The sequence below is a fragment of the Somniosus microcephalus genome, chromosome 29 (assembly GCF_052327205.1).
Source record: "Somniosus microcephalus isolate GS21.2 chromosome 29, FLI_Smic_1.0, whole genome shotgun sequence".
In the NCBI taxonomy this organism is placed as follows: domain Eukaryota; kingdom Metazoa; phylum Chordata; class Chondrichthyes; order Squaliformes; family Somniosidae; genus Somniosus; species Somniosus microcephalus.
The window spans coordinates 17,260,343-17,281,209 of record NC_141015.1 but is presented as its reverse complement, the minus strand read 5'-3'; the positions used below and the strand labels follow the sequence as shown (position 1 = coordinate 17,281,209).

General features: G+C 47.3%; 1 protein-coding gene across 1 annotated transcript; it reads right to left on the bottom strand.

Moving 5' to 3' along the window:
* Positions 1–4,921: 4,921 nt before the first annotated feature.
* sncga (synuclein, gamma a) lies at positions 4,922–20,602 on the bottom strand. The gene is made up of 5 exons (XM_085970269.1): positions 20,259–20,602; positions 16,303–16,344; positions 16,076–16,203; positions 7,333–7,416; positions 4,922–5,393 (listed from the first exon to the last, which is right to left on the bottom strand). The coding sequence occupies exons 1-5, from the start codon at positions 20,377–20,379 to the stop codon at positions 5,382–5,384; spliced, it is 387 nt and encodes a 128-aa protein (XP_085826395.1). The 5' UTR covers positions 20,380–20,602; the 3' UTR covers positions 4,922–5,381.
* Between the last annotated feature and the right edge of the window lie 265 nt (positions 20,603–20,867).

The window sequence follows — 20,867 nt, the reverse complement described above, 5'->3', positions numbered from 1 at the left end:
TACATATGGATTGGATGCAGATCCAGTCAGATCGGCCTGTAGATAAAGGCCATCTAAATGTTTACCCAGACAAAGGGAAACAGTTTCATTTTCATAAGGGGAGCATCAAAGGCGCATTAAAGACATCAAGAAGACATTCAAAACAATACAAGATCATTCCAAACCAGAGATGGCCATCACCGGCCATCCCGAAAGCAGTTTAAATATAATAACTACCCTGTTGTGATACAAGCCCGCCAAAAGTTAAACAAAGACTAACCTTGATTTGGCGGGATATAAAGGCTTCTTTGAGAAGTATAACTGGAGTCCCGGGGTAGCCATCGGGGGCTTTTGCAGCGTTTGCTTTTGCTTTGTGCAGCTTTTTGGAGCTTGGAGCTTTTACAGCTTTTGGTAGCCAGCGTGTTCTTTTAAGAGCCGTGGAGGAACGTCGATGCGGAGACCAAGAAGGTGATTCGAGTCTGCGTCCCACCCCGGGATAACCATCGGGAGATCATCGACAAACCCCAGGCCGTTGACGAGGCAAAGGACAGCAGCCCTACAGAAGGAATCTAGCTGAAAATGGTAATCAGCTAGACTCTGCGAAGAGACCTCGTTAACTATGGTCAAACAGGTGGTCGCCGTCCCTGCCGACGTCCAGGCTTGCCAGTGTCCAGCCTGTCCGTGACCTTCGCCTCGAGGAAGAAGAGAGAGTGTCACAGCCCGCAATGACCACGTGGAGATAGGATGCCTGAAAGGATCAAAACGCAGACCTGTTTCAAAACTCTTGCAGTTCCTAACTGGATTGGTGAGCATGTTTCTGGCCCCTCACAATCTGATCTAGATAGGCTTAGGGGGTGGGCATTTAAGGGGTCATTTTAACAATGAGTTGTTGTCCTGTGATGTTCCGTGTGTTTCCCCATTTCATGATGACTTTTGTAAAGTATAATATGCCTGTATCTATCTCAGTTAGTAATGTATTATGAATTTGTTTTTCCCTCCCATGTACCTTTTATTGACTTGCATTTGATTTGTTTTACTCTATGCAATAAAATTTCATTTAGTTTCCATTAAACTTGGTCTATAGAGTTTTCTCTACATTGTAGTTCCTGCCTCAAAGGCCAGTGTCTAGAACCTAAGGGGCGAGTGGGTCGAACCACTCAAGGTTTTACTGTGCAAGAGAGAGAGGCCTCTAGAGAGAGAAACCTCTGCGATCGAAAACCCCTTACAGGCAGGATCTTGCATTTTTCAATTTATTTCTAGTGAGTTCAAGCCAGCTCCAGCTGAAAATACTTTGTTTGAATGGTGCACGAGCAGACAGTCAGAGTTGAGTTTTTAGTAATAGAAAATAAAGATTTTTATTCCCAAAGGCACAGTTCAGTGAAGGTAACCCCCTGTTGTCCTCGCGGGTTTCTTAGCCTGTACGACCTAGAAATTGGATAAGGTCTGAAAACGGGCATGGGTGTCATGATACGCAACTACCCTGCGGCTGTTCCTACCGATGCAAACTTTGTGCTGTCTGTTAATTTAATGCGTTGTTGAGTGGCTGCCTGCCTCAACAAGGGGCCCAAGTCTGTGCACCAATTAAAGCTAGCCTGCACTGTGCAGGTGCCAGCTCCCCGGAGAGCGGGGTCGCACACAAGTTCTGCTGCACAGGACTCAGGTGAGGACCTCGATATGCGGCCTACAGAAGAACACTGATGGGAAAGCACAATTAAATGTTTGGTGCATTGGCAGGTCTGCCAGAAAGCCTGAGTGCAATGTCAAGGAGCTTGGAGGAGTCCGGCACCAACCTTGCACAGGGTTTTGGGCAGAGCTTGGAGCCCATCCTTTCCAGCGTGGAACTGATGGATAACTCCATTAGCGCACTTGTGGATCCAACTCCATCTGATTGCTGATGTCTCAGGGTCCATTGCAGCACAAGCAGAAGCCACCCAGTGTCTGCGTGCTGCAGTGGAAGCTCAGACTGAAGTCGTGCAAGCTCAGCTTGCTGCCACGCAAGCACAGGCTACTGCCATTGTGGCTGTGGTTACCAGTGTTGAGAGGAGCTTGCCAGGTGTCACAGCAGCCCAGCAATCTATCCTCCAACAGATTACTAGGAATAATGAGGTGCCGCCCCAGGGGAGTGGCAGTGGCTCCATGGAGCACGAACGTGCTGTCCTCTCTCAGGAAGGCAGCACTCATCTTCCCTCCACTGTCACTCCACCAGTGCCCTCGCTGTTGCCTGCCAGCCAGTCAGCCCAGACTGCTGCAGTCCAGGCCGAGATGGTGCAGTCTGAAGCCAGGACTTCTGGGCCCAGAGCTCCTTGAGGTCGTCCTCCATGACCATCTGCAGTCTCCCCCACTGAAAGTCAGCAGCTTCCACCAGCCATACTGCAGCCACTGGGGTAGCACTGCGTAATAGCACTAGGACAGGCAAAGGCACACGGAAGACAGGCACTAAGGGAATGCACAAGGGTGGTTAGTTGCCTTTGTTATGCAATATTAGATGGATTGGCGTATTAAGATGGTTTAGAATGCTTGTTTTGTGGTGGCTTTTAGTATAGAATTGTGGCCAAGTGGACGCTGTGATGGCCCGTAACAGAGGGAAGGTAAGGTGTGGGACTGTTGGTGAATGGGGAATTGGGGTTGTGTTCACTGGTACCGCAGTCGGATCAGTTGATCATGGGCAGCCCGCCTAGAAAGTGGCTGTCTTGGTTGCCTCCTCCTCCTCTTCCTCCCCTTCCTCCTCCTCCTCCTCCTCTTCCTCCTCTTCTTCCTCCTCCTCCTCCCTTCCTCCTCTTCCTCTTCCTCCTCCTCCCTTCCTCCTCTTCCTCCCTTCCTCCTCTTCCTTCTCCTCCTCCTCAGCTTGTCGCTGGATACCTGGTGGCAAAGGCTGTGCCCTCATGATGGTGAAGTTGTGCAGCATGCAGCAGACCACAACGAATCTCAGGACACGCTCTGGCGAGTACTGCAGGGCTCCTCCAGAGCGGCCCAGGCAGCGGAAGCGTTGTTTAAGGACCCCAATGATCTGCTGGTTCACATTCCGTGTGGCACCATGGCTTTTGTTATGTATGTGCTGCCCGCGTGTGGTTGGGTTGTGCACTGGAGTCATGAGCCAGGTGGTCAGCGGATAGCCCTCATCACCCAGAAACCATCCTCTGGTTTGTCGTGGTGGCTCAAATGCCGATGGTACAGCAGATAGCCGCAGAATGAAGGCATCGTGATTGCTGCCGGGCATTGACCTGCATGATGTGCTGAGTATGGTCGCACACCAGCTGAACATTGAGGGAGTGGAATCTATCCGGTTGTGGTACATTTCTGAATTCACATGTGGTGCCCGCAAAGCAAGTTGCTTGCAGTAATTGGCACCCTGCACCATGGGGAAGCCTGCAATCCTGGCGAAGCCATGTACTCGCTCCACCTGCTTCTCTCTGACAAGAGAGAATGAAATGTGTTCACTTCTCTTTGCATACAGAGCCTCAGTGACCTCCCTTATGCAACAGTGAACAGTGAACGGTGAGATGTTGCAAATGTCGCCTGCTCCAGCCTGGAAGGAGCCTGACACATAAAAGTTCATGGCCATGCTCACCTTCGCAGCCACCGGCAATGCCGTCCTCGCCCGACTCTGAGGCTGCAGGTCTGCCTGCAACAGGTGACAGGTTACAGTGAGCACCTCCTTAGTGAAGTGGAGACATCACATGCACTGTTGCTCGCTGAAGGGGAGGAGTGCTCCCTGAAGACCCTGGGTTGGTATGGCCTCCTGCTGAGAGCCCTTCTCCCCCACTTCCCTCTTCAAGCAGCCTGTCCTCCTCTGTGTCGCCTCTGCTCATTCTCCCTGACACGCTGCAGGCCGAGGGGGAAGCAAACTACTGTACCCATGGCTGGGAGCAACTGGTCTGAGCAGAAGCCTTGAAGTGACCTGCCACACCACCCCCTGAAGACTTCAGCAACTTCAAACAAGACACCAAACCAGGAAACACTTCTACAAACTCACCAAGAGCCAACAGAAATCAATCAGCAACTAACCTGAAAGCAGGTGATGATCCCTTTAAAAAGCGCTGGTGGGCGGACCCTTCACGTGTTCAACTGTGCGTGTTTAAGAGAGGGCGTTAGCTGGAGTGCTGAGGTTGAAAATGGAAGCGCTGTCGTCAAATCAGCACTGCACGCTGACTGAGGTCACGATCTGCGTACTCTGCATACCCCTGGCGAACGCTCCCAGCACCAGCGCTAGCAACCTCAGCAAAGTGGCGTCTGGCACAGCTCGCACCAGAAGTGTGCGCATGTGGTGTGGACGCCATTTTAGGCACAAAATGGCACCCGTAGTGCCAAAAAAACAGGCGCTACAGAGCCGGATTTCGCGGCCTGTATGTCATATGTGTTTTGGCATTCATGGGAACATAGGAATATAGAAACAGGAGGAGGCCATTCAGCCCCTCGAGCCTGTTCCACCATTCGATTATATCCTGGCTGATCTGTATCTTAACTCCATCCACCTGTCTTAGCCCAGGCTTTTCCTGGTGCTGAAGGCCAATCTTTGTACTCCAGTTTCTGTATCACGCTGTGACCTTAGCTGCTGCCTTCAATCTCTGGGTTAAATAGGTAACCTCTACTTAGCCTTTGTACCACATAAAAAAACAAGTACCCCATTGGTTCAGTCGGGGCACTTTCCAAAGTTGGAGTTAAAGAACATGGTTGGCACTGTGTAAGGGACCTCAGTCTGTGTTGTACCTGACCTGTGAATATTTGAAGGTATAGAAGGATATGTTCTGTGCTATATCTGACCTGGGGGCCAACAGAGGAGGAAAATAACCTTCCATTCATCACCGCTGAAGCAAAGAGCACAAAAGTTGACAAAATAAAAAGGATTTTAGCAAGTTTGACTGATTGATAAATTGTGAGCCTCAAACAGTGGAAATCTTACATCAATAGAATAATGAAAAGATCAATAACTGTAAAGAGATGATACAGTACTCTATTAAAGTTTATTTTAATTCTGATATTTATTATAAAATCTGCAAGTGCTCAGAACAGTTAAATGCCAACACACAAAGCCATTGGACAGCATGCACTGCACCATCACAAGCTGCAACCGTCAGTGTAATCAGGTGACTAAAAGCAGACTAAGGACACAGGGGCACAGTTACGAAGATGAGAGACAGATGGCTACAAGAAGAATGTGATGAAATGATCAGTCTGTTATTTAAGGGACTCTGTTACGTTGGCCACCGAGGCGGGGTCGGGGGACACAGAATGAGAGTAATGAGGTGACTGGAAGTGAAAGGGCTTTGGGCAGCTTCCCTTCTTTATCGTTAGCTATTAAGGTCTTGACACCTGCGCTCCTCGATTCTTTATGGCAACACTGGTGTGAAAGTTTAGGGGAGAGGGGAAGTGCACCCAGAATCTTCTGAGAAATCGATAGCTCCTCATTTTGCAGTCTGTAAGGAGGGGGAAAAAAACTCGTTAGAATAGATCACCTTGTGGATGGGCACCCTTAATGTTGCAATATATTGGAGTGTGAACCGGTAGCAAGTCTGAAACGCTCAAGGTGATTTCTCCAATGATCTTCATTCCTTGGCAGTTCAGCGCATAGAGAGCTACTGACAACAAACTGAAAGAGTCTGCCCATGACATGGGCCTACAAGTCCATAATCTTGAGGGTCTCAGTAAACCATTGGCGATGAGTTTGTATGAGGTTTAAAATCATGTTCTCCAGTGATAAGCCGTATAAGCGCAACACTCACTGACAACAGGAATAGACCAAGAACACCCCATTACCAGCAATACCACACAAAGTGGAATGATAACGTAATTCTTGTGCTCTCATCCAGCAGGCACCTTCACACTTCAATATTGCAACTGAGGTGTCCATTTAGTGGTTCAAATGTGTTGTAATGATAAACCCATGGGGCAGAGATAGAAAAACAGAAAAGGAAATAGAGAACTGTAGAGGAACCTTGGGGGAAAGGAAAGGCTGGCTTTGAGTCAAACAATGAAAAAATATTCCCACGGCAATGAGACTTGCAACAGAAACTTGAAAGGCAAGAGTTCATGATAAGGTCAAAGATAAAATTAACAGTTGGTGGAAAGAAAGAGAGGTTATGATGGAAAAGATATATAACAGAAAACTAAACAAAGAATTAAAAGACAGAAAGATAATTTTCCAGAGATGCAGTTGAATACTTGTCCCTCTCCATAAGTGGATGAAAGGCAACAATAAGAAAAACTATATCGGTGCAGGCTCGATGGGCCGAAATGGCCTCTATCTGCACTGTGGGGTTTCTGTGAATTCTGTGAATTTCTGTGAATATCGCTATTATACTCTTATTTGCATTTTCTAATCTTCTTTCCATTCTACCTTAATATTATTTCATCCTCTTAAAAATGATCGTTATGCTGCTTCCTTGATCCAGGTGGGAATAAAGCTTGACCCAAACTAAAGGACAACCAAAACCTAGTGGTGATGTTCGACTATCAACTGATAGATCCAATCTCTGCAGGGGACAGGAATGGACATGGTCCCGTGAGCCACATCTACCATCAGCTGATCACAAGGCAGCATTGATGTGGGGAAATATGCCACGCTACCAGATGTTAACTGGCAGCCAAGCCAAATGGACAATCTCAAGGAAATCCAGAGCAAATGTTTGCATCCAGTTCAGTTCATCAGCTTCTGCTCATGATTAGCCAAATAAGGGCAGGCCAGGAATTGTATTCTCCTTCACTGGGGAAGTTGGGACTATCCCCAGCACTCATCATTCTCCAGCTAGCAGGGCACCACTCGGAAAATTATATTCTCTGCTGTGCCATTACGCAGCCCGGACAGATTGCCATTTACGTAAATGAATGGTTGGAAAGTTGGACTTCATCGTGGGAGCATTGTTGCATGAAGGTTGCATCATGCTGTTTAGAAAGTCAATAGGCAATAGCAATTCACCATCATTATTTTATTTCAAATTAGGGCTGCATGTACATTAACTCCTGCAATGCCCTGACTGTATTACAGAAAAAAACCAATTGGTGAAATTAGTCTGAGAAGTGTAGTGCCTTTTGGGCTTTGATAATGTTGAGTAACTGTTCCAGTTTCATTCTCATGGATTATGTCACCACCTAAAGCTTCTAATAAGCTATCACCTTGATACCTCAACATGCAATAGCTACCATTTCTACATAGATAATTGACAGCACCATACTGTATGAATCTATCAATAAGCTAAGAAAGGAAATGGTTCACAAGTCAAAGGAGGAAAGGTTGGGCTGCAAAGTATAAAGAGTTGGATGCTGGAGGCACCGAAAGGAAAATGGAATGTTTAGGGACTGAAAAAGGGATGGGAAGAAAAGGGTGATTCAAAGTCTTCTTCGCAGAGCACACTCTACCTCTTCAGTGGCCTCTGTAGCTTGCACCAGTGGCTCCTCTAAGGTCTGTTCTCCCTCAGCAGGAATTTCTCTACCAAAAGCATCCTAGCAAAACACAGTCACAAAAGTTATTGTCAGCCCCGTTTACAGGGAGAGAAGGTACCTTAGCAAGCTCTCACCAGGGACCTTCCCAATATGATTGAATCCTGAAAGCTATGCACATTATAAAGCCATAGAAAGACTAGCAAGGTCAAGGCTTCTAATTTCATAACAATATCCTGTAGGAGCAACACATGAATCACCTGTAACATTAAATCAGACAGTACATGTTTCACTGGCTTTACAATAGATAAGGGCTCGTGAGAGTGGGATGTATCGGTGTCAGTGTATATCTGGAGAGGGACTGGGTGGTACAGGGGATTTGTAAATTGCTCTTTCGCCCCTGGTACTGGGTTTGAATCGGTTTCAAAGCATCTTCTCTTTGCTGGGTGTAAGGATCCTACCAGCATTCTTCCTTCAACCAAAACCACCAAAAATCGATTAACATCTCATTAGTGTTTGTGGGATCTTGCCATATGAAAAGTGGTTGCCACAATTGCTGCAAGCAATGGTAACTGCACTTCAAAATAACATATTGAATGCGAGTCTCTTTGGGTCGTACTAAGAGATGCTATAAGACAGTGTAGAAATGCAAGTTTTCTCTTCACTCTTTACATAAAATGAGCTTGTGTCCTAACTCCCACCAAGTCCCGTTCGTCCATCTTCCCTGTGCTCGCTGACCTACATTGGCTCCTGGTTAAGCACCACCACCATTTCAAAATTCTCATCCTTGTTTTCAAATCTCTCCATGGCCTCGCCCCTCCCTATCTCTGCAATCTCCTTCAGCCCCACAACCCCCCGAGATAACTGTGCTCCTCTAATTCTGCCCTCTTGAGCATCCCTGATTATAATCGCTCAACCATTGGTGGCCGTGTCTTCTGTTGCCGAGGCCCTAAGCTCTGGAATTCCCTGCCTAAACCTCTCCGCCTCGCTACCTCTCTTTCCTCCTTTAAGATGCTCCTTAAAACCTACCTCTTTGACCAAGCTTTTGGTCACCTGCCTTAATTTCTCCTTATGTGGGTTGGTGTCAAATTTTTTGTCTTATAATACTCCTATGAAGCGCCTTGGGATGTTTTACTATGTTAAAGGCGCTATACAAATACAAGTTGTTGTTGTTGTTGGCGTTGTGTATTCTTAACCCAGTTCCTACAGGGCATGAACCCACAATTAGTAATCTCACCGAGAATGGTCACGGAGAGATGTGCCTTTTGGCACAATGGGGATTGATCTTCTCTGGTTGGGGTTAAGCAACATTGTTAGCACAGAATAGACACTGGTTTGAGTGGGAAATTGGCCCGTTCCCTAACATTAATATCTCTCAGTCTGGCTTGTACAAAAAATGACCAAATAATATGACATTAGGAAACAATGATTGACTCCCAGGGAGGGTACAACGGGGTTCTGCCAGAATTCTATACAAAGTGGCATCTGTTTGGTCCAATGTGTCTGTACTGGCTCTTTGCTAGAACATTTCAAAATGAATGCCAGTTCTTGTCTCTCTCTCTCCCTGAGTGTTCCACTGCTTCAAATATTTATCCAATTTGCTCTTAAAAGGCGCAATGGTCTCTGCCTCAATCACTCCCTATAGCAAAGCATTCCAAGCTTCAACAACACTCTGTAAATAAATGTCTTCTAACGTTCCTCCTCACTCTTAGTGACAACATGAAATTGCTGATCCCTTGTCACTGTCTCCCCAACCAGAGAAATCATTTCCCCCATTCATTCTATCAAAATCCTTCATAATTTAATCTCCTCTTAGCCTACTCTGCTTGTGGAAATGGTCCCAGTATAAAAACATAAGAAATAGGAGCAGGAGTAGGCTATATGGCCCCTTGAGCCTGCTCCGCCATTTAATAAGATCATAGCTGAACGTCTATATCATCTCCACTTTCCCGCCCTATCTCCATATCCTTTGAGTCCTTTAGTGCCCAAAAATCTATCGATCTCAGTCTTGAATATACTCATCGACTAAGCATCCATAGCCCTTTGGGGTAGAGGATTCCAAAGATTCACCACCCTCTGAGTGAAGAAATTCCTCCTCATCTCAGTCCTAAATGGCCGACCCCTTAATCTGAGACTATGCCCCCTAGTTCTAGACTCTCCAGCCAGGGGAAACAGCCTCTCAAATCTCTCCTCATAACTATAGTTTCCAATCCCTGGCATCATCCTGGTGGCTCTATGCTGTACGCTCTTTGTAACGCTGATGCTCTTTTTCTATAATGGAGGAATGGAAAAGTGCACAAAGCCCTCTAACTGTAGCCTAACCATTGCCTTGTACAAATTTATCCTGGCTTCTTTACTCTTGCACTATTTTTAAAACCCCTGTTGGCCATTTAGTGGCTGAATGAAGCTCCACACATTAGCGCAGAATTTGCTGGGAAAACAACATTGAGTTTAATGCGCACGGCATTATCAGTGTGTAAAACCCCCAGCGATTTGTGGTGAGGGAGAGATACGACATGAGTTGCGAATCGCCACAAATTACTTGACCATTTGCCTCGCAAAAACGGGAGATCGCCGTCAACCTCCCTGTGAGTTTCAAGAAATTGCTGAATTTGCACCCTAAATACGAACTGTACTCGCTACAGAAAGTTAGGGCTGGCATTTAATGACGTAAGGACTCTTTTAGTGATGAGATTAATGTTCCTGCAGTGACACTCAACCTCTCCGGCCCAGAAAGTGTGGAGTCTCATTTCTGCAGGTAGTAAATTGTTCCTAGAGGTTTTTAACATTTAATTTTTTTTCTCACTTTTCCTTTCTCTCTCTTTTCTCTCTCTCTCTTAATTCCATCTTTCTTTCTCTCTTTATTTCTCTTTCTGTATCTAATTTGACTCCAATTCACGCTATTTCCTTCTCTGTTGTTCCTCTGTCTCTTTCTCTCTCCTTAAATCTCATTGGTTAGCGAGATAGACTGTTGGTCCCATGCTTCACCGCACCCGTTATCGGCTCGCGCTTCCAGCAATTTGCGGCGCAACAATAAATGGAGCTGAAGGGTGAGGTGAAAAAATCCAACTGATGCGCTCACCGTAAAACTCCCCACTTCCGCAAATTCTGGGCCAATGTTGCAAAACAGAAAGAAAACCAACTCCGAGTTTAAGCTCAAAGGGGAGAGCACGTTTCACTCAGAGCTTCTCAGTCTGTCATCACTGAGGTAACGTTTGAGTAAATGTACCCGTTTCAGGTGGGCCCCTGCGAAGTACCTTGGGACGTTTTACTATTTTATTAGGTGCTGTGTAAATGCAAGTTGTTGCTGTGGTTAAGGTGGTACCCCTCCCTTCGAACTCCCACCATTCACTGGCCAGGTGCCTCAGCCAGTTAAGTCTCCGACTCAGGGACAGAAGCTCCTGGGTTGAAATGCTGGCTGGATTGCACACCTTTTCATCCTTCAAGAAAGAAAGACTTGTATTTCTACAGCGCCGTTCACGACCCCAGGATGTCCCAAAGCACTTTACAGCCAATGAAGTACTTTTGAAGTGTGGTGTTGTAATGGAAACACGGCAACCAAAATTGCGCACAGCAAACTCCCACAATCAGTAATGACCAGATAATCTCGGTTGAAGGATAAATATTGTCCAGGATACCGGGGAGAACTCTCCTGCTCTTCCTCGAAAAGTGTCATGGGGTCTTTTACCTCCATCTGAGAGGGTCTTCTGTTTAATGTTTCACCTGCAAGGTGACACCTCCGACAGAGCAGCACTCCCTCAGTACTACACTGGGAGTGTCAGCCTAGATCTCTGTGCTCAAGTCACTGGAGTGGGGCTCAAACCCACAACCTTCATGACTCAGAGGGGAGAGTGCTACCCACTGGTCCAAGGCTGACACCCAAGAGTATCATTTCTTAGGATGTGGGGAGAAAGCAGAGGACTGGTGGCCCTGACCAATGTTGGTCATATTATTGCAGCACCTCCTGGCTGCTCAGCAGTGGAAAGGGGACTGACACCTTTCCCACCACTCTGGCCCACAATTCCAGTGATGACGTTTATCACAATAGCACTGTGCTTGCCTTGGTATCACCATAAGCCACCTATTTTGGGATATTTTGGGACTGAGGGACCATAGAAAATTCATAACCCAGCCCAGAGCAGCTGCTCCAAGCTCTGTAGCTCAGTTCCAAGTGGCCAAGCTCGATCTCAGCTATTTTAAGAACTGAGTACGTCAGTTACTCCTCTGCTCAGATTAACTCGTTCAGACTGCAGACATCACGCAGCATATTTCACTTCCCAGGCAGCCACTGGCAGCTCCCTGAAAACCTTTAAATACCAGATCTTATTTCAGCAAGAACACAGAACTGGTTAACAGGAGGATGCACGTGGACGGGAGAGGCAGCGCACTCCTCTCACATGACTTCCGCATCTGCATTGCAGTAAACTTTGCCAACTGCCACACCATAGAATGGTAGCACGCTAAATAATGCAAAGCATGCGAGCGATGTCAAGGACATCTGGAGGGGATGCAGCAGACTGGACGAGCTGAGAATGTTCCCGGGGTAGGGCGAGGAGAATGGACACATAACCGAATCAGAAACACTGGCTGAATTAAACAGCACCAGTCCTCTCACTTCTTCTCCCTCCTCCCCCTCCCTCCACAACAAGGGCTATTAGGGATGGGCAATAAATGCTGGCCTTGCCAGCGACGCCCACATCCCATAAACAAATCTAAAAAAAACACACACAAATACAAAGCAGGAAGCATCTGTACTTTTAAAATAGTCATTACTTTTACATATTCCCAACTCTAAAATAAAATTTGTTAGTTAGCCAGTGAACCACTAAATGCAACAGTAAATACTGCTGATGTCAGAGGGCCTGGGCCCAGAGTAAGGTCAGGCTGCAGGATGTCTTGGGATGGTGGGCAATCAAGTCTTGCCGGCCAGTGTGCAGTACACAGGGGAGGTACATTGCATGATAATTAGTTTGTGTGTAAATAGATGGATCCTATGTCTGTTTTAAGCAGCCACTTTTCAGCAGGGCAATGAGCACTCTATGATTGGGTTATTTGTTTCATGCCCCATGGATTAAAGAGCTCCCTGCCGATCAAACGCCATCCAACACAACCCCAAAGGTAATCAGCTCTCCTGAAGCACAGTTCCATAGGTGGAAGCTGCCCTCAAGTCAATCTTCATGTCTGGACCTTTACAGTGAACGGCAGCAGATTATTCACCACAGAGGCATTAAAGCCAAGCACAATTCTGTCCTTGCCCGGCACTTTTTAACAGTGGGTCATTGGACAGCAGGAGTGGGAACCTGGCCTGATTTTTTCCCACCCTAGCCCAGAGGGGCTGAATGGCCTACTCCTGTTCCTATGTTCCAATTCTAACAACCTAATTGCTACCCCAGCACAGATCAGATAACTCAGCACAAACCAGGGATCAAAGCCTGGCCCTCCCTTTGTCTCTACCTTCAGGTGCTGTACCTGCCAACTTAAACCTATTTTTCTATGGAAGTCAGGCTTAGCAATGGGTGGGTGACTTGTCCCCCTTATTGCTGTACGTACTGCGCCACTCATTGACCAGAACTGGCAGAGGCAAGTGAGCTTGGCAGCAACTCCACCTCACCTCACGAGAAACTGGAGCTACCAGCCTTTGCCAGCTCCAGAACTGGGCAGGGGTACGGTGGAAGCATGGAGAGATTGCCATCCTGGTGTCAGCCCTGACATTTATTTTATTTACTAAAAAGATTAATAGCCCCGATAATTAATACCCCCATCATTTAATAAGGAGAAATAAATGGAAGAAAATTGACTTTTATATTTTATAAAGAAAGATTATGTCTGGTTTTCTCTTCAATGTTTCACTCCACAAACGGACGGTCTGGTGTGAATCCAGACAGACGACAACTCCAGTAGAAACTTTGACAAAAGACTATTGGGCGAATTCACCGATCCGGTGGGGGGGGGGGTGCTGTGCTGGAAGAAGCCATTGGTTGGAGAATCAGCTCTCCAGTGTGGGAGTCTACCGCCTGAACCACAGGCACTCTGAATACTGGGAGTGGTAGGGTGGCTGAACCTCCCCTGGTCTTGTGCCAAATTTGTGAACTTAGTAAATCAGCTGAAAGGTCAACCAAAGGGACAAAATGGCGTTGTCATAGAATTATACAGCCCAAGAGTGTGCCATTCGGCCCATTACACCTCTGCCAGTCCCATTTCCCTTCCTTTTCCCCATACTTACTTGTAACTTAAATTTTTTAAAATTTTTAACCACTGCCCTTTTAATAGTTATAATGGATTCTGCCTCGTCCCTGTTTCTGGTCAGGCATTCTATGTGCTAACAGGTCTCTGTGTAAACAAAATGCCCTAATCGCTTCTTTCATTCTTTGGGTGCTGATCTTGTTACTGACTCACTGACCAATTTACCGCTATCAGTTCTCCTCTTAACCTTCTCTGTCTAGGGGGGGGAAAAACTTGTTAGCAATCATTTTGGGTCAACTAACTTCACCTGGGCGCTAACTTTAGCGCCCGGTGGAAAATAGCGCCGGCGATCGCTAACTTCAGTTTTAGCGCCCGAAGAGGGAGGTCGTGCGCTAATTTAAGGGCTCCACTTCCGTCTGTGAGCGCTAACCTCGAATATCAGGGCGGTGTGTTCTGCAGCGCTGCGCACTGGGCCACGTAGCGCTGCCGCATGGAAGGGCTCTTCCCCTCATTAAAGGGGAGGACCCAAGCCCACAACTCTGCGGGACCCTACCTGGACCACCGGGGAGCGGGGAGCCGTGCCAGCAGCCTGGCACACAAGAGGAAAGCCGGGCTGCCAGATTGCAGTATGGACACCGCGTTCAAAGAGGCAACGGGCCGCGACAAGTATGTCAGGTGATTGTTTTTCCCCGCCCGCCGCCTCCCCATTAGTTAGCGCCCTGCAAGCCACCTGCCGCTCCGTTCCCGCCCCCTGAATCAGCCGCTGTCATCGCCCAGCGCACATTCAGGGGGCGCGGGTCAATTTTGCAGGCGGGGCGAAAGCGGGGCGCTGGGCATGGTGATGACGCCATTATTGCCTGTGCAGCGGAGCGTGGCGCTACCGGTTACCGCCGGCGCTAAACTCCCGCTGAATTTAGTTGGAGTCGTTAGCGGCGCCGCACCTGGGCGAAAAGTTGCTTGCGCCCCATTAGCCGGGGCGTTAACGAGAGGCGCAAATGCACCGAATTTCTAGCCCTAGCTAGTTTCTCCAGCCTCGCCTCATAGCTAAAGTCTCTCATCTTTGCTATCACCTTGGTGACTCTCTTCTGTACCCTCTCCAAACCCTTGAGTTCCTTCCTGGCCTGGTAATCGGCAGGAATTAAACACATTTACTCTCTGCTTAGAAAGACCTTTGGGGGGGGGTGGAGGGGGTGAAATTGGTCTTTGGCCATCGTGCAGAAGTGGTGATACAGAATTGGTAGCCTGTTTTATACCCCGCCTGAGTTTCGTTTCCATTGACTTCAATTGGGCGGGCTGTAAAGCGGGCACCCAAGACTAATTAAACCTCCCATGGGTTCTCCCTGATCATTTATAACATGGGTGAGTTGCTAGGCAGGGTGCCTCTTACATTGCTCTGATGATATGCAGTCAGAGCTCCCTGTGGAGTCCCACCACAGTACTTTTGCTCTCCGCACTGTTGAATCTTTCAACCTGTCCAGCCGAGACCCCCACCTTCCATCTTCATGAACCCAAGCACAGTTTTGTGCTGCAGACCTTTGATCACTGGAAACTACATTGAGATAGTTCACCAGCAGCAAGAGCAAGGAGTCTTTCGTCGCTACTCGCTGGGTTAGATTTAAGGGCTGGTGCTACAGTGGAGAGACAGGGCTTTGTTTATCTAGACCATGCAAAGTACAAAAACAGGAGCAAAAATGATTGCTTGTCTTTTTTTCCCCCATTTTAATGTGGAAGAAAGCTCTTCGCCAATAGCCACCTTCCGCCAACTGGAAGCTGCAATACAATGGCCCAATCACAACGCTCTCTTGTTCTTATTATCTCCCCTCCCTCCACGGTCTCTGTACTGATACCGTCCCACAGCAACAGGGCTGAGATTGGGAATTCAGTGAGTTTGCGGGGTGGGGCGGGGGGTGCGGATCCTTCACGTTGTGGTACCATATATTGGTGCTTCAGCCCACTGTGCCATAGTTGGTTTATTTGGGTACGGTTGTGTTAGTGGTTGTGTCACTGGACTAGTAATCTAAAGAACGTGAATCCAAATCTCACCACGGCAGTTTGAGAATTTGAGAAATGTCTGGAAATAAAACAGTGGGACCAGTAAAAAGTGACCATGAAGCTGTGGGATTGTCATCGTAAACCCAAGTGGTTCACTAATGTCCTTTAGGGAAGGAAACCTGCCGTCCTTACCCGGTCTGGCCTCTATGTGATTCCAGGCCCAACGTGGTTGACTCTTAACTGCCCTTTGGAGTGGCCTAGCAAGCCACTCAGTTGTATCAAAACTGCTATGCAGCAGTTCTAGAATAAGGCTCAACCATCATTGTCACAGGGTCACTAGGGATGGGCAATCAATGCCAGCCTTGCCAGCGATGCCCGCATCCCGAGAATGAATTTTTTGAAAAGTCCCGCTCAGAGTTTGCTATTTATTAAAGAGTACATAAAGCAGTAAGAAACCAGGGTCAAACTGGTAGATCGAAAGCATGCCCAGAATACGGGGCACAGACACCTCTATACTATTTCCAATACACACAATGTTCGTTCTCACCAATTTCACCACTCCGCTGGCTGCTGCCACGTTCTCCGCTCCTTCCACCGTCTTGTTGGCCACTGTGTTGACTCCGGCTACCATCGCCCCTCCAACCATGTTGGCCTGCTCCTTGGTCTTCTCAGCCACTGCCAACCAAACAAGAAATAAATCTTAATAACAGAGTCGGGGGTCCCGAGGGAATTGCTGTGCCGGTCATCGCCACTTGTTAAGGAGCTATCCATTACCTGTGTTCACACTTTGTACAACTCCTTCCTTTGTTTTGGTACCTATTTGGGAAATAAAGAAGTAGAAGTTACAATGCTGCAATTTCAGAAACTTGTCGAGGGAGAGACAGAAGTTATCACACTTGTTGAAACGCTCTCAATTTGCTCCCCATGCTCTGGTGAAGGTGCTGCCTTTTGATGGGGTGGAACAGTTGGTCTAGAGAAGCTCACGGGCTATAAAGAAAGAGTGGCCACTTGGATGAGGTACCGGCGGACCAGCCACTATTCAACTATGAAGAGCTTCACATACAAACTCAATCCTGTGTTCGCCTGTCGTCCACATATACATTTTTAAATACGGGGTGGACCTCTATCAAGAGAGGAAATGGTTTATTTTTCTCCTCTGTAACCCAGGCACCCAAACTATTCCCCTGGCTGACAGCACAAATCTAGGGTCACACCTGGAATTCTATTGGTCTGTATGTCTCAGTACCAGACTTGCGGTGCTTTTATTCAGAGGAGCTAAGGTGCAGTGTCATTATTCCACCCCTAGATGGGGATCTGGTCGGAGTCACACTCTACACAATGGATAAATGTATTGATTCTGGGGCGCGTTAGATATGGACACTCCTCTGGTTGCTACCAGCTCGAAAACCTTTTCATAAAGAGGGTGGGTCTTTTGGACATTTTTACTGTGATCTGGTTCAATGATAACATCCTTTGCTCCCGTTTCCACTGCCCAATTTACTTTGATTTTTCTTGGGTGGCACAGTTCCTTGGACCTTGGAACACTAACACTCAATTCCTGTTCTGAGTCACGCCCAACAGCTTGACTGGCACATGGCGATACCCATTTAATCCTCAGCTGTGGCAAGTTCAAGCCTCCTCCGAGGGGCACCAACAAAGACACTGGCCCATTCCTGCTTTAACAGTGCACATGCATGACGTCCTCAACATGACCATGATTTAAACTCTTCTGGCTTTTGATTGGCTAAAAAGCTGGCGTTGGGAACCAATTTTTAGCCAATTAAAGTTCTCCTTTTTAATTACTCCCATCTCCAAAATGGATGCTGGAAGCCAGCAGAGGGGAAGAAGACAGAAGGTAAGAAAAAGAGTTTTAAGTATTGTAATAGGATGTAATAAAGAGCGATGAGTTTGGATTAGTTAGGGGGCAAGAGTAAAATTGAAGTCTGGGTAATGGGCAGGGCAGAATCAAAGGATTTCAAATTGTTTTTAAGCATTTTTTTAACGTTTAGGGTATTGTTAAGTATTAAAACTACTTCTGACATTTTAGCAGCTTTATTACTGTAATGTTAGTATTTGACTTAGTATCACACTGTGCGAGCTGTAAACTTGCAAAACTGACTGGCCCAGAGGACACAGGTTATTCTCTGGAATCGCCAGGAATCTAAGGGTTAAAACATGGGTTTCAATCTCAATTCAGCCAAGGAATGCTGGATATAAATATAATTACCCCATCAGTGACTGATCTGGAACCAAGTAACTCAACACAGAGCAAGACCGGGATTTGAGATCTTCCTGGTCTGTGTGGCTCAGTACCACACCTGGTGGGTGGTGCATTTACCTATTGATTCATCCAAGGAGCCAGCTGCAGTTCTATCCCCCTGCTTATCCTGAACGCACTGCTGAATGGGGTTCCATGGGTGGCGAGCAGCCCTCTGGTCCCTCATTCAAGTGGCCATTCTTCATGCACAAGCCTACACAATGAGTGTTGGAAGGCAACTCGAGCACTCTGGGTATCACTGCCAAGCCTGATCGACTCCTTGTCAGCAGTCTACCCACAAGCCCTTTTCAGCATGGGCTACTGGATAGTGATCTGGAGCAGGAACCCTGGCTGATATTTCCCCCCTCCCTAACCTACGGGCATTGACACCAGTTACAGGGCTCCCACTGTTGCCCTGGCTAAACTCAGCACAGACCAGAGATTGAACCTGGAGTTCCTTGAGCTCCCAGTCCACCAACGCCTCGATTCTAAAATTCTAATCCTTGTGTTAAAACCCTCCATGGCCTCGCCCCTCCTTATCTCTGTAGCCTCCTCCAATCCTACCCCCCTCCGAGAATTCTGTGCTCCTCCAATTCTGGCCTCTTGTGAATCCCCCAATGTCCTGCATAATGGACAGCTTTCCTTTGATCTACAGGAAGACACTGATGAGGTGCAGCGTGTTTGCAATAATCGGATTGCTTTGATCCTGGTGTCAGGTTCCTCCCTGGGTTTTGAGGTGGCTGAGAGTCAGCAGTAACTCTCCTTGTTGCAAGGGATTTTTTGAGTTAATATTTGTACAACCTCCTTTGATGGAGTTTTGATGGTGGAGCCAGTACTGAATGCTCCCCACCCCCCCCCCCGCCCCCCACTCGCTGGTAGCAACAGCGAAGGTTCAACCTTAATACCTTAATTGCTTTTTGCTCCTCATTCACGACAAGCTGACAGCTCCCCCATCTTCCCTCCCTTTCTTGGTTCTCTTTCCTAGTCATGAGAGCGAGTGTAGGACCTGCTTCTACATCATTGCCAGAGGCACTCCTGCGCTGGCTCCATCGAAGGTACGAGAGATGGGGTCTGAGACAAATCCCTCTCTGTGGGGAAGCATCTGTTTCCTCCGTCCCCACCTGCCCCTCCTTTTAATAGTGTGGCCGAGATAAGGAGCTCCTGTGTGTGGGTCCAAAGTGCGACCAAGTTAACAAGCTGGTGTCCCACCGCAATGTGTTGGATCATTTGCACACTGTCTCACCAAGCTGATACATGGCAGTGCTCTCTTTAACCAGAACCCTGTCATGAATCATCATTCTTACTGTAGATTTGTGAATATTTCAGTTTCTAGAAATGAATAAACCTCAGCATCCTCCTGGTCTTGGATTCATAGCATTGAAACGTGCCAGGACTCTACAGGTTGAGATTCTCGACCCCATTTATGTTAAATTGCAAAGAACAGTTCTCATTACTGAATATTCAAGCCTGTTCTTCCTACGGTGTTATGGTCCCTCTGTATAATGAGATGTGCCGCTGTGTGTAAGCTCTTGGATTCTGTGCAATGAAACATAAAAACAAATCATCTCCTCCCCGGTAACTCCAGCCCTTTGCTGAGTTCTTCCCACAAGCAGTTCTTTTATCTCTGCTTCCGGCTTAATCTGATTCTGTCGAGCAAAATAAATCACTGCAATGATTTCAAGGGGGATAAAAACCTGAAATGTTTAATCAGCAGCACTCTCGCTCCATCTGTCCAATTGTGTGACTCCTGCTCCTGAAGATGGATTTTTATTACTGTCACAGGATTCACTCCTGCACCAGAGCTCCTCCCTCACCCCACCCCACCCACCATCCCCCAGCATTGCCACTGCACCATTTCTGACTTTACAACTAGACAGAAGAGCTAGGGATACCAGAACACAGAACCCGAGTCAAGGAGAGAGATTTTGGACCATTTAATTCAAGTGAGCACAACCTACTGGAGCTTGTCCTGAGGGTATCTGATGTGAGGATTGCAGATGAGGGACAGCAGCCCTGTGGCATCTGAGCTCGGACAGGGTGCGGGTACGGGCTGAGGGGTAATAAAAGGCTGAAGCTCCCAGAGAGAAAAAAAACACACACACGTTTCATATTCTGCAAAACTTATTCGAGAGAGGAGATAAAAGCCCTCCCAATATCAGCGTTGAGAAATCTTGACTGGAACAGACACTAAACTGAATCTAAATCCCAGTGACACCCACTATATTCCGTTATTCTCTTTAACATTGGTGGGACAGAGCTGTTTCAAAGTAATGCAGTAACTGTCCACATTTATTTCACTGTACTTCAGGATAGATGCAAACCGATTCAATCTGTTCTCGCCTCATGTATACTCTGCCCTTCAAAACAAAATCCCTCCCCTGCTTAAGAAAAAAAATCAACAACAGAAAATAAAATGCTGGTTTCTCGGTAACATTTCCCAGGTTTAAGTTGCATGGGGTTGTTGTTTCCTTACCTACGTACATAACCCCTTCTTTTGTTTTCTCTGCAGCATCTTGCACGCCTTGCTTGGTCTTCTCTGCTGCGGCCACCACTCCCTCCTTGGCAAATGAAAAACCTTTCTTCAGAACGTCCATAGTGTCAGGATTGAACTGCTAGTGTCCGAGCCCTTTCTGCGGAGAACACCCTTCAGCTCGCTCTAAGCTGCTGCAGCTCCTCAGCACCAGCTCCAATTGCTTTTCTTTTTGCACTTGTCTCTTTGACCAGTCTCTCTCTCTCTCTCTCTCTCTCTCCCTCTCTGCACTGAATGATGAAGCTCTCAGCCTTGCCAGCCCTATTTATGATGTGCCTTGCCACCGGTGCACGCAGTGCCTATGAATATCCGCAGCTGCAATATTAATGACATTGATCTGGGAGGGAGACCGATGGACATGAATGTCTTTTCTGGATAGGTTCCAGGGAATCGAGAGCATTGGCTGAGAATCACTGCAGCCCAAAGCTGCAAAGGCACTGTAGCCATCGTTTTCAAATACTGCAGAGTGCCACAGTTAGAGCCCCTGTCATCACATAGACAGGCACTGTGCGCTTTTTAAAAATCTGCCTGTATATGACAACAGACTGAACA

Coding starts and splice junctions, on each gene's coding strand:
- sncga (XM_085970269.1), bottom strand. CDS start 20,379: ATGGACGTTCTGAAGAAAGGTTTTTCATTTGCCAAGGAGGGAGTGGTG. Junction 16,345..20,258: donor AGAAGGGGTTATGTACGTAG/GTAAGGAAACAA, acceptor TTTCCCAAATAG/GTACCAAAACAAAGGAAGGA. Junction 16,204..16,302: donor TGTACAAAGTGTGAACACAG/GTAATGGATAGC, acceptor TTTGGTTGGCAG/TGGCTGAGAAGACCAAGGAG.